The sequence below is a fragment of the Pangasianodon hypophthalmus genome, chromosome 7 (genome assembly GCF_027358585.1).
Source record: "Pangasianodon hypophthalmus isolate fPanHyp1 chromosome 7, fPanHyp1.pri, whole genome shotgun sequence".
NCBI lineage: Eukaryota > Metazoa > Chordata > Actinopteri > Siluriformes > Pangasiidae > Pangasianodon > Pangasianodon hypophthalmus.
This window is the reverse complement of record NC_069716.1, coordinates 5,603,349-5,613,638: the sequence shown is the minus strand read 5'-3', so window position 1 is coordinate 5,613,638 and position 10,290 is coordinate 5,603,349. Positions and strand designations below refer to the sequence as shown.

Below are 10,290 nucleotides of genomic sequence, written 5' to 3'. Positions count from 1 at the left end.
TTTGTGTTAAACTGAAAAAGAATGACAAACAGAAGCATTTTCACTAGTGCTCTCAGACTTTTGGACCCCACTGTATATAAAAGCCTTTACACAGCTGCCTACATACTGGATTTTCCTGATGCATCAATTAAAAGCACAATCTTGCTTCTTCCACAGCTACATATCAATTACATTACTCGCCTTAAAAATGAAGATTATCTAGAAAATCAGGATCTCTGGCTTTACTATATTTAATAGCCATGTTTTTCGGAGTGGAAACACCTTAAAACAGGCTGGAGGTCTACGATTTTCTAATTCTGTTAATGGTGAAAATCATAACCCACCAGTATTAAAATTATAATAATTATAATTATATTTATATTATAATTATAATAATAATATTATGTTGGACAATTTCAATACAAATGTGTTCTATGGGTGGAAATCGATTTTAAAAATAAAATTGGCTCCAATAAATAACCAAAATAACTGTATACATAATACTCTTATTTATTAATAGTTTGTTTATACAATAAATCAGTACTGAGGAGGTCTGTAACTTTTTTTTTACAGTAAAAAGGCAGTACATTTTATCTACTCACAGAGTAATTAGATTCAACATGTCATTTACTTTCCATCATTATCAGGAGACATTAAAGACCAGCACAAGCACAGTCTTGTTTCTTTTTTGCAAACAAGTCTAGGAAGCAAATCTCTTGTTGTCCCACACTGCTCTCTAGTGTGGTGGTTGATTTCCTGCGCTACTGTGCTGCATGTTGGCTCGACTGACCTGTACTGAATCACACAGCTGGCATTCAGTACTCTGGCGCTTCCTACTTATCCGTAAATTCAGTATGCAAAGTATGCAAAGACAGGCTGTGCAGTAGAGTACCAAAAATTTATTCAAGTCATCAAACGATGAAGCAAAAAAATACTGGAAATAGAACTGATCTGTAATCAGTATCAGTGTCAACATCAGCTACAAAAAAGCACACAATCATAATACTGGCACACATTCTCTCTCTCTCTCTCTCACACACACACACTCACACACACACACACACTCACACACACAATACAGTGTCTCTATCTCAGACTATTGCTGTTGGGTTGAGAGCCAGTGATACCAGGGTGATCAGGACTGTGGCGATTCTGTGAGAGGAGAGAGAGAGAGAGAGACAGAGCGAGAGAGAGAGAGAGAGAGAGAGAGAGAGAGAGAGAGACAGAGCGAGAGAGAGAGAGAGAGAGAGAGAGAGAGAGAGAGAGAGAGAGAGAGCACATCATGTCATCAACACAGATCAATAAGAGCTAATGGACAGACGACTTGAACAGCAAATTCTATGACTTGAGATATAATCATCATTAATATTTGTGTGATCCAGAACAACAGTGTATCAGACTGATGATGGAGAGAAAATATGTTTGTTTTCCTCTTGCGTCAGATTCCTATCTGATGCTTTCTTCCGTGACTCAACAATATGATGTTTTCATTTTGAAAAAGGGGAAATATTTACTAAACTGTCTGTAATGTAATGTTGAGCAATATATCCTTTTCAACATAAAATATCCTTATAAAATATCTATCTTTTCTAAGGTTTTGATATGAACAATATCATTACATGTATTACACAGTAAAAATGTTTATCTACTGTATTGTGAAATAATTCTAGATGAGAGCAAATCAGATTTATTCAATTTAGATTTATTCAACTAGATTTCACAACCATATCTGGTTGCCGAGGAAGCTTCAGGCAAGGAGAATTGAACAATTTTAGTGTAATTATCATTAAGCCCTTTTTTTTTGCCTCATAGATCTGTAAAACTGGGCTGAAAGAGTCACAAGGGTTTGATTTGATCATTCAGCTTTAAAGTCCATGAACAGACCATGTTTACAGACATTACAGCACAGCACTAGTCATTTTCTTCCACTGTAGTTCCGTCTGCAAGACAAACACGCTAATATTAATGTGCTCGCTCTAATGCATTATTATTTCTACAGTAAAAACTCATTCACAGAGGCCTGTATGATGGACGAGCTACATAAACGGATTAACGAGTTTGTAAAACCATCGATATAGCGACATTTTCTATTAACACATTTATTTTTAATTTTTGGAAGGAGTCTCCAGTGTCAACAGTAAAGGTGTAACTTTATGTTTTGTGACACAGGAAGGTCTTCAGGATTCTAGGCTCTGCATTTTTCTTTCATTTTATTAACTTCAAGAGAGAGAAATACAGAGGCTGGTAAGCGAAAGACTGTTATAGCTGCGAGAACTTAAAGGATAACAGGAACTAACATGCCTTCCGGATCTTCGACAATAATAAATGTAACTATAAATGGATAAAATAAAGTATACAACGGTGGTGCTTAATTAATACAAATTGTACTAGTTGCTGTAGTATTAAGACAGGTCATGACATGCTGTTATGGGAAAATAATAATAAATAATAACTTTGGGGTGGATTATGTTCCTAATTATTTTCCTATAAACCAATGTGAACCAATTCCATGTGCAATAATGATAAGTAGTACTGTACTTCTTGACCACTTAATAAAATATTAAGTCTTCCATTTTCTTCCCCAACATGCAGGGTAGCTCCACCCACCTTTTTCTTCTTCTTGTCCTTCTTTTTCTTTTTGCGTTCAGGGTCATCATCTCTCTTTTTCTTCTTCTTCTTGGGGTCAGAGTCTGATGGTGTTTCTGCTCAGAGAAAACCACAAATTTACCATGTGCATGTTATCAGATTATTTGAGCAGCATGTTACTACATCTTATATCGGCCTAATGCCATTGTCTGATTTCGATCCGATCCAATAATCGGATATTCAGCGCAATTACAACAGCTTTCCGATTTCTACATTTGTGTATATGCACAAATACAACCGGTTAGAGGTACATCAGGTGCAGTACACACCACAGTTTAAAGAAGAACAGAATGATTTGCAATTTACTAGCAAAACGTCTCTCAAATTAATAGTTAATAAAAAGTTTAACATTTTTGACATGTCCTTCTTTGGTGGATTTATTAAAGGGTCACCAAGAAATGTAGAGGAGAATGAAATCAGACAGATGACTGAATCAGGAGCTCTCTCATCATCAGGATTACTTAAGCTAATATAAACCCATTAACTGTATTGTTTTCAAAATCAGATTTTTGCACTGTAGACATACTGTCAATTTTGTGCAAGTGTGCGTTTGTGAGTGTGTGTGTCACCTGGTGGTATGGGATCCTGAGGTCGATGGTGTCTGTGTTTATGTTTGCTTTTCTTCTTCGGAGGTTGAATGTGCATCAGTCTGTACTGCTCTGGAAGCTATAACGCAAACAGAAAGACTCAATATAAAATACTGTAACGTATACGGTATCAGCATATTTATCTAAATGTGTTTGTGTGTGCTGTTATAGCACGAATACAGATTCAATACTTCTTCTGTCTGTGCATGGGTAAGTGTGTGCAGCACGAATCCATTGCGTAGTGTGTAAGGGTAAAAGTGTGTGTACACTCTAGTGAGTGGTCTGATCATGTGATTTTTGTGCATGTGTGTGTGTGCACCACTTCAGCACGTACTCTGAGTGTGCATAATCTAATCTGTGCTGTGCATGAGTCTAAGTATGTGTGTGTACACGTGCAGCATGTGGTCTTATTGTGTTTGTATGTAAGTTAAGTGTTCATGTGTGTACCAGCCTAGTGAGTTTGTTAAGGTTCACAATGACTGTTGTGCTGTACTGATCGGTAGACAACGAGTCTAACCAGACACAATTCTTTGGTACAGTATGGGTCACTTGGAAATGAAAATAATGACATGAGCAGGATTATGGCTTTGTTACTATAATGTGCCTTACTGCACTGTCTGGTGGAAAAGTGCTACTCATGTGCCACTCCAGCACACACTCAGACTGTTCGTTTGGGGTATAGCGTGCACACAGACTCAGGATGTGATCTGGATGTGTTTTATTGTGCATGAGCGAGTGTGTGTGTGTGTGTGTGTGTGTGCATGGTGCATGTACCGGTCCAGTGTGTAGTCTGAAGCCAGTCAGCAGTGCTCCGGTCAGAGGGCTGAAGGAGTTTCCACACACTGGAGGTTTCTCTATGAGGGATCGCAATGAACTGCCATCCTGAATGCCTGGACTGTCTATCATACCTAAAGACCGACATCACATTCAAGAGTCAAGATATTTTTATCACCACCCCACAGTGGTGATGGTAAATGGGTTCAGTGCAGCTTAACATTCAACAATAAACTAAATAATAAAGTGCAGGACCAGATACCCCCTGCATGACACCACAGGAGACACATTAGCAGAAGAAGGTGTGCAAATGTTGCAGTATTACAGATGTGTAGTTGTGTAACAGTAATGACTATACAGTAGTACTAGCAGAATTAGGAATGCAGATTTATCCCTGGCTTCAGGTGGCCACTTTGCATGGTGTAATAATAATTAAACAAACTACTACTGCAGATCTATACACCCACACATCACTGCACCTTCCTGTGCTTGTACATCTCACCTGGTAATTCCGGTAAGAAGTTGCTGAGTTTCTCCTTCACCTTCTTCCCGCAGAACTTATTGTATGCATGCTCCAGATTGTAGTGTGTGATCAGGTTTGTGTTTCCCGTTAAATCGTTTCCAACTGATTGAAATAAACACACATGCACAATGATGTGTAATGAGCACAATGATGTACACTGTAATGCAGCACTGTAACGTTTTAAAACACCAGGATATCATCAAGTTTACCAGGCAGTTCTCGCAGTAAATAGAACGGCTCGTTGATAACTCCTGGTTTCCGGGCTGTAGGCCCTTCATCCCCGAGCTGTCCTGAGAGCTGAGCCGGCACCGGGGCTGCGCTCTGCGGGAGCGGAGGCGGCGGTTTTCCCGCTCCAAAACCCAGAGCCGCGGAACTCGGGGGTGCCTGAGAGTCGCTTTGGCCAAACAGAGTTGAAAATATTTCTGTCATGACTTTAAAAAAATATAAAGACTATTTTTAAGCAATAAATATATCTAACGGGACCGTTAAACCCGGTTTGTTTTATCAAATACTGGTCCAGTGCTCCTTAACAACACAGGCGGTACCGTAATAACGGTAATATATGAACAATGCCTAGAAACCGTTGATAGGAATTTACCGTAAATTCTATGATTTTTATACATTGTGAAAGCTATGTTTCAATAGGTTAATACTTTAATATCAGAATTTTGAATTATTATGTGCTTAAATTAAATAAGACTTTCATTTGATCGATACATTTTTTTAAAAAATCGACATACATTGATCATACTGTCAAAATGCGTCCACGCTCATTGTTCGCACAAGTTACTGAAAAAAGCAAATATATCACATCCAAAAAACCCAAATGATTTGTACCAAACCTCTCATCGATTTCAACTTGTACTCAAATTACTCAGTCTGTACTTTTTTAAATTAATGAAATGAAATACATAAATTACCTAACCCAAATAACCTGAAATTACCTTAAATTCTGAGGTAATACATGTGTAATTATAAAGTTGTAAAGTCAACACACAAATGAGAGTCACATACAACAAGAAATAGATTTAATAGAACACACTTGGCAGAATAAAACAATACAAGTTAGGTTAAAAATAACTAAAATAGTTTTAACTATGAACATTGATTTGGTCCACAGGAACTCAAATAGACTCAAAATTTTCAGATGGACAAAGTGACGAGACGAACGATTCCAAATCAGCAACAGATGCCTGCAGGGAAACAATGCAAAAAGTGGGGTCAGAAATTCTGAAACCATTTCTTGTAATATATTCCAGTAAAGAAAGTTTCCAATAACTATACAGCGGGTGTTAAAGCATTAACTAAAACCAACTCCTATATCCAGATAAATATGAAACATTTACAAGAAACATTTAATTCAGTTACATGAAGAAAGAGATTAATAAAAAAAAACATGCATTACATGTAATAAGTCAGTGTATTTATATTCTCCCATATAAATATATACACATTGATGTCTTTAATGCAAGTAATAATCACTGATGTATACAATACACACTGAGGTACTGAGATATTGTTCTCTTTCCCTAACTCTGTCACCTTCCACTCATCCACTGCTGCTGCTATGCGCTGTTCTGTGTGCGCGATAGTGTCTCGGCCAGACTGTACTCTCTGAGCCAGAGCTGCGTTCTCCTTCTGGAGCTTTCTCAGCTCTCTGCGCACATACTCCTCCTGCCCCTGGTGATACGGAATCAACACACTGCACACATCCTGCTCAGGAATGCCACTGGGTCGCCTGAAAAACACAAAAGCGTGAAAAGTCAGTGATAACAGCCATGTGTGCAGGTTTTGGACATCATTTTACTACAATCTGTTATACTACATACTATGATAATTAACCTTATAATACTGGTCATGGCTGGTGAGATGATGCTGCATTTACAGCTGCATTTATCAGTTTGCAGTGTTGTATACATGCTGTTTTCTTTCAGTTACTTGGCAAGTATTAAAAAAAATATGCAGGGATTGTGTATGGGGGGAATTGTAGAGAGGGTGCGTGAGCTCAGATTACGTCGAATCTGGCAATATCCAATACTTAATGGTTTTGTCAAATATGATGTGAGAGAGCAAAAATATATATAACTTTATGTCAAGGCAGAATTTGATTAATGTAGGTCTTGTAAAACAGGCACAATATCATTAACCTGGACTGTTCAAAATATAGTTACATAGATAGATAACATTTCTAGGTAGCATTTGTGATAAAGACTCTCTTGGAAGGCTGCAAAGAATGGAAATAAAAATTGCATCGCTGCAAGGAGGGAAAAAACCAAATAACTGTATTTAAGTGGTAGGGTCATGGCCCCGACCCATGTATATGGTAAATGTACCATGCAGGCCCTGGTGTGTCTTTAGCCTGCTCTTCTAGTCTGTCCAACTCCTCCAGTTTCACCTGCAGGTCCCCTTCCTCTATCACTCTGTTTATGTCCTCCTGCATACATGAAAGCTCCGGATTAGTTACACATTTAGGACCTGCGTTCCTAAAACCATTGCAATAATTAGTCCTGATTATTCCAAAAATGAGAATACAGTACTAATGACACTAGTTGTAACATAAGAAGCTCGGAATGGTTTTGCAAATATATACGGTGACATACAACATACAATTGCACGTTAATAGGCAGATATGACTGCATGTTACCTGGATGGCTTTCTGCAGATCGCTTATGAACTGCTTGTGGATGACCTCGGCCATCTGTGGATTCTGCTTGCACAGTGGATGGAAAGAGTGGGCGAACCTGTTGAAACTGAACCAATGCACACAACGAGATCTGTATGTTTATATCAGTTTTTAATGTTGCCTTTTTCAGTTTAAAGCCTGTACTCTAGTAGTAATACTACTAAAATGTTAAACGAAGGCATTGTTCTTAGCTGGATTTTTTTCTGGTAAGAGGGCAACCACCCAAATAACATCTGGTCAGCGTCTTTCCCCTGGATGTTCATTTATGATGATGGATGAGGTATAAAAGGGGTTGACACACTGTATATAGCAATAGATGGGCTACAGGTCTAGTGATGGGAATTCTGGATATTTTCAGTGAGTCAGATGATTTGGTTCAGCTCACCAAGAAGAGACGACTCTTTCGGCTCCCAAATGGCTTATTGCGTTTTTGGCTGAAGTTTTTCGTTCTTTGCCTAACTACCGCTGAATCTGTTTCATAAAATCCTGAAACTCTATCTTTTAATTAACAAAACATTACTTTGCGTTTGTATTTTAATAGAATCTCTACGCATTTAAGCATTCTCTACACTTGATTCCATACAGTACTTGTGCACACAGCTGACATTCAAACCTAACAAACACAGAACATTTCCCTAACCGGAGCATTTGGTTCCTCTTTGGTTATTTTTTTGGTGAATATTTTATAACGTTCTGGGAATGTTCTATTTTGATTAACAAAGTCAGCGCTGTTTCCAAAGCTTTCTGGAAACACAGTGTTCTCTTATTGTTATATGACAACTGACAGGGAACGTTCGCCAAAGGTTGCTTTTAGGAAATATTTTTGTAACTCCAAATTATCGTTCTGCATAATTATTATGCAATATGTTAATGTAGCTTGTTATATTAGAAAGCGAGTGTGTACCTCCTATTTTATTAGATGCAAACATAACGGCAACCTTATGAAAACCAATCAGGGTTGTATCAGTGTAATAACAGGTTTGTAAAGACATAGTTGAGAGAATAGTCCCCTAACATTAGAGGAACGTTCTCTGAACCATTTCAGGTTTAATTATTTAAAGGGTAACTGAACGTTAGAGCTGCGTTCTCCTAAACATTACGGGTTTCTACAAGGTTCCTGAGAGGTTCAGAGTTATGAGAACATTACGGGAACATTCTTCGAAACATTATGTGCAACAAAATGCAAACTTGATATTTCCATGAAGAACCCTTTTTTTTTTTTTTTTTTTTTTTTTTTTGGAAAACTAAACAGGAACTAAAAAAAAAAGATCTGTTCTCAGAAGGTTTCAGGAACCAAAAACAAACGTTTCCACAACGTTCACAAACATTGGAGGCTGGGAACACACACACCTCACCATTCACACTAACGAATAGCTCAGATATTGAAAAGAAGGTGAAGACTATTGATTAAAATTAAAATACAAAAGTAAAGATAGAGAGAGAAAAAAGAAAAGACAAGCAAGAAAAAACCCCACCCGACTCATATATGCGAGCCGACTCAAAGAACCGACTCAAAGAACCGACTCCTACTCAAATGACTCATCACTGCTACAGTCATTCACTGCACCTCAAGAGTGCACAAACATGTTAGGGTTTCCTGCTTAAAATGGCCGGCTGAGTGTAAGCTAATGCGTGACTATGTTGCAAAAATAATACTTTTAAAGCTTTTTAATAGGAATATAGCAATGTGTAGCATCACTTGCATGAACACAAACACAAATTCTCTGTAGTTGCGGATAAAAATATATAGAAACAAACCGTTATAAATCCTAAATACACTTTATATGACATTATGTATTATCCAGTGAGTTTAATCAAAACAGCAGAGGAGAGTTTAGTCACCTAGCATCTGCTATAAGCCGCTGAAGGCTTTTCTCCAGAACTTTGTTAAAGACTTTCAGTCTGCTCCGGCGAGGCTCACATTTAGCCGATTTAACCGAGCTATTTTCAGGAACACCGGTCTGTACCGACCCATTTGAACTCGCATTTTCACTTGTTTGACCAGAATCTGTTAAACTGGGCTCGTTGGACCTGCAGTTAGCGACTTCCTCCATTTTTTGTGCTCCCAATGTTGACATTCTCATCTACCCGCCAAGAGTACCATATCCACTACGGAAGCTGTAGTAGTTCATGCCGTCTTTTTCGAATCGCGTTTTTTTGTGCAGCCTTCTTTCAAAGCTAGCACAACAGAGCATTAAATTATACTTAATACATTTCTTCTCAAAATGTAGTACAGAATGAACAATTTATCAGAAAAGCTAATCAATAAATAATCATGCTGCAAACTTTTAAGAAACATCATTATATATTAGTCCATCCATTTTCTGTACTTATCCTACACAGGGTCACGTGGAGCCTGGAGCCTATCCCAGGGCACTCAGGGAACAAGGCAGGGGATACCTTGGACGGGGTGCCAACCCATCACAGGGCACAACTGCACACACACTTACACAACGGACAATTTAGAGATGCCAATCAGCCTATGACACATGTCTTTGGACTGGGGGAGGAAACCAGAGTACCCAGAGGAAACCCCTGAAGCACCAGGAGAACATGCAAGCTTTACACACATGGGGCAGAGGCAGGAATCGAACCCCTAACCCTGGAGGTGCAAGGCAAATGTATTAGTATATTCTATAATTCTATAATATTCTATATATTACAGAATTATACAATATCTGTATAATCTATATTCTATAGTATATTCTAGTATATAGCCTCCATGCCCACTGTGAAATATAGTGGTGGATTATTGACGTTTTGCAGCTGTTCCTCAGATAGCAGTCCAATGGCTGTTGAAGACTGATGACATCTTGAATTCTGAAATTTTAGTTCAAAACCTGGTTGCCTCTGCCAGGAGGTTTAGACTTGGCCATAGAGGGATCTTTCAACAAGACAAAATATTTAAATAAATGTTAAACCAGGATGCTACATATCTTCGCTATTACTAACACACACACACACACACACACATTTGTCTTACTATCCTTACCAACCAAATGTCTCTACAAGTTACTGTCAGATATTTTTGTCCTTGTGGGGACATATGGTACCCACCAAGATATAAAAACCACACACACACACACACACACACACAC

At 38.2% G+C, this 10,290-nt stretch overlaps 2 protein-coding genes across 2 annotated transcripts; both read right to left on the bottom strand.

Annotated features, from left to right (window-relative positions):
• Positions 1-863: 863 nt before the first annotated feature.
• On the bottom strand, positions 864-5,079 carry med19a (mediator complex subunit 19a). The gene is made up of 6 exons (XM_026940581.3): positions 4,719-5,079; positions 4,489-4,611; positions 3,987-4,120; positions 3,195-3,291; positions 2,587-2,681; positions 864-1,131 (listed from the first exon to the last, which is right to left on the bottom strand). Exons 1-6 carry the CDS (start codon positions 4,936-4,938, stop codon positions 1,066-1,068), a joined length of 735 nt encoding a protein of 244 aa, XP_026796382.1. The 5' UTR covers positions 4,939-5,079; the 3' UTR covers positions 864-1,065.
• Positions 5,080-5,520: 441 nt separating this feature from the next.
• On the bottom strand, positions 5,521-9,319 carry si:dkey-6i22.5 (polyamine-modulated factor 1). Its single transcript, XM_026940602.3, has 5 exons — positions 9,035-9,319; positions 7,154-7,259; positions 6,843-6,943; positions 6,052-6,247; positions 5,521-5,702 (listed from the first exon to the last, which is right to left on the bottom strand). The coding sequence occupies exons 1-5, from the start codon at positions 9,274-9,276 to the stop codon at positions 5,634-5,636; spliced, it is 714 nt and encodes a 237-aa protein (XP_026796403.1). The 5' UTR covers positions 9,277-9,319; the 3' UTR covers positions 5,521-5,633.
• Between the last annotated feature and the right edge of the window lie 971 nt (positions 9,320-10,290).

What these genes read in the sequence shown, in the direction of transcription:
- med19a (XM_026940581.3), bottom strand. Translation starts at nt 4,938, where the DNA reads ATGACAGAAATATTTTCAACTCTGTTTGGCCAAAGCGACTCTCAGGCA. An exon ending in TTTACTGCGAGAACTGCCTG is followed by an intron (nt 4,612 to 4,718) that starts GTAAACTTGATG and finishes TATTTCAATCAG; the next exon opens with TTGGAAACGATTTAACGGGA. An exon ending in TCAGACTACACACTGGACCG is followed by an intron (nt 3,292 to 3,986) that starts GTACATGCACCA and finishes TTTGCGTTATAG; the next exon opens with CTTCCAGAGCAGTACAGACT.
- si:dkey-6i22.5 (XM_026940602.3), bottom strand. Translation starts at nt 9,276, where the DNA reads ATGAGAATGTCAACATTGGGAGCACAAAAAATGGAGGAAGTCGCTAAC. An exon ending in CGGCTTATAGCAGATGCTAG is followed by an intron (nt 7,260 to 9,034) that starts GTGACTAAACTC and finishes GCATTGGTTCAG; the next exon opens with TTTCAACAGGTTCGCCCACT. An exon ending in CAGCAGTGGATGAGTGGAAG is followed by an intron (nt 5,703 to 6,051) that starts GTGACAGAGTTA and finishes GTTTCCCTGCAG; the next exon opens with GCATCTGTTGCTGATTTGGA.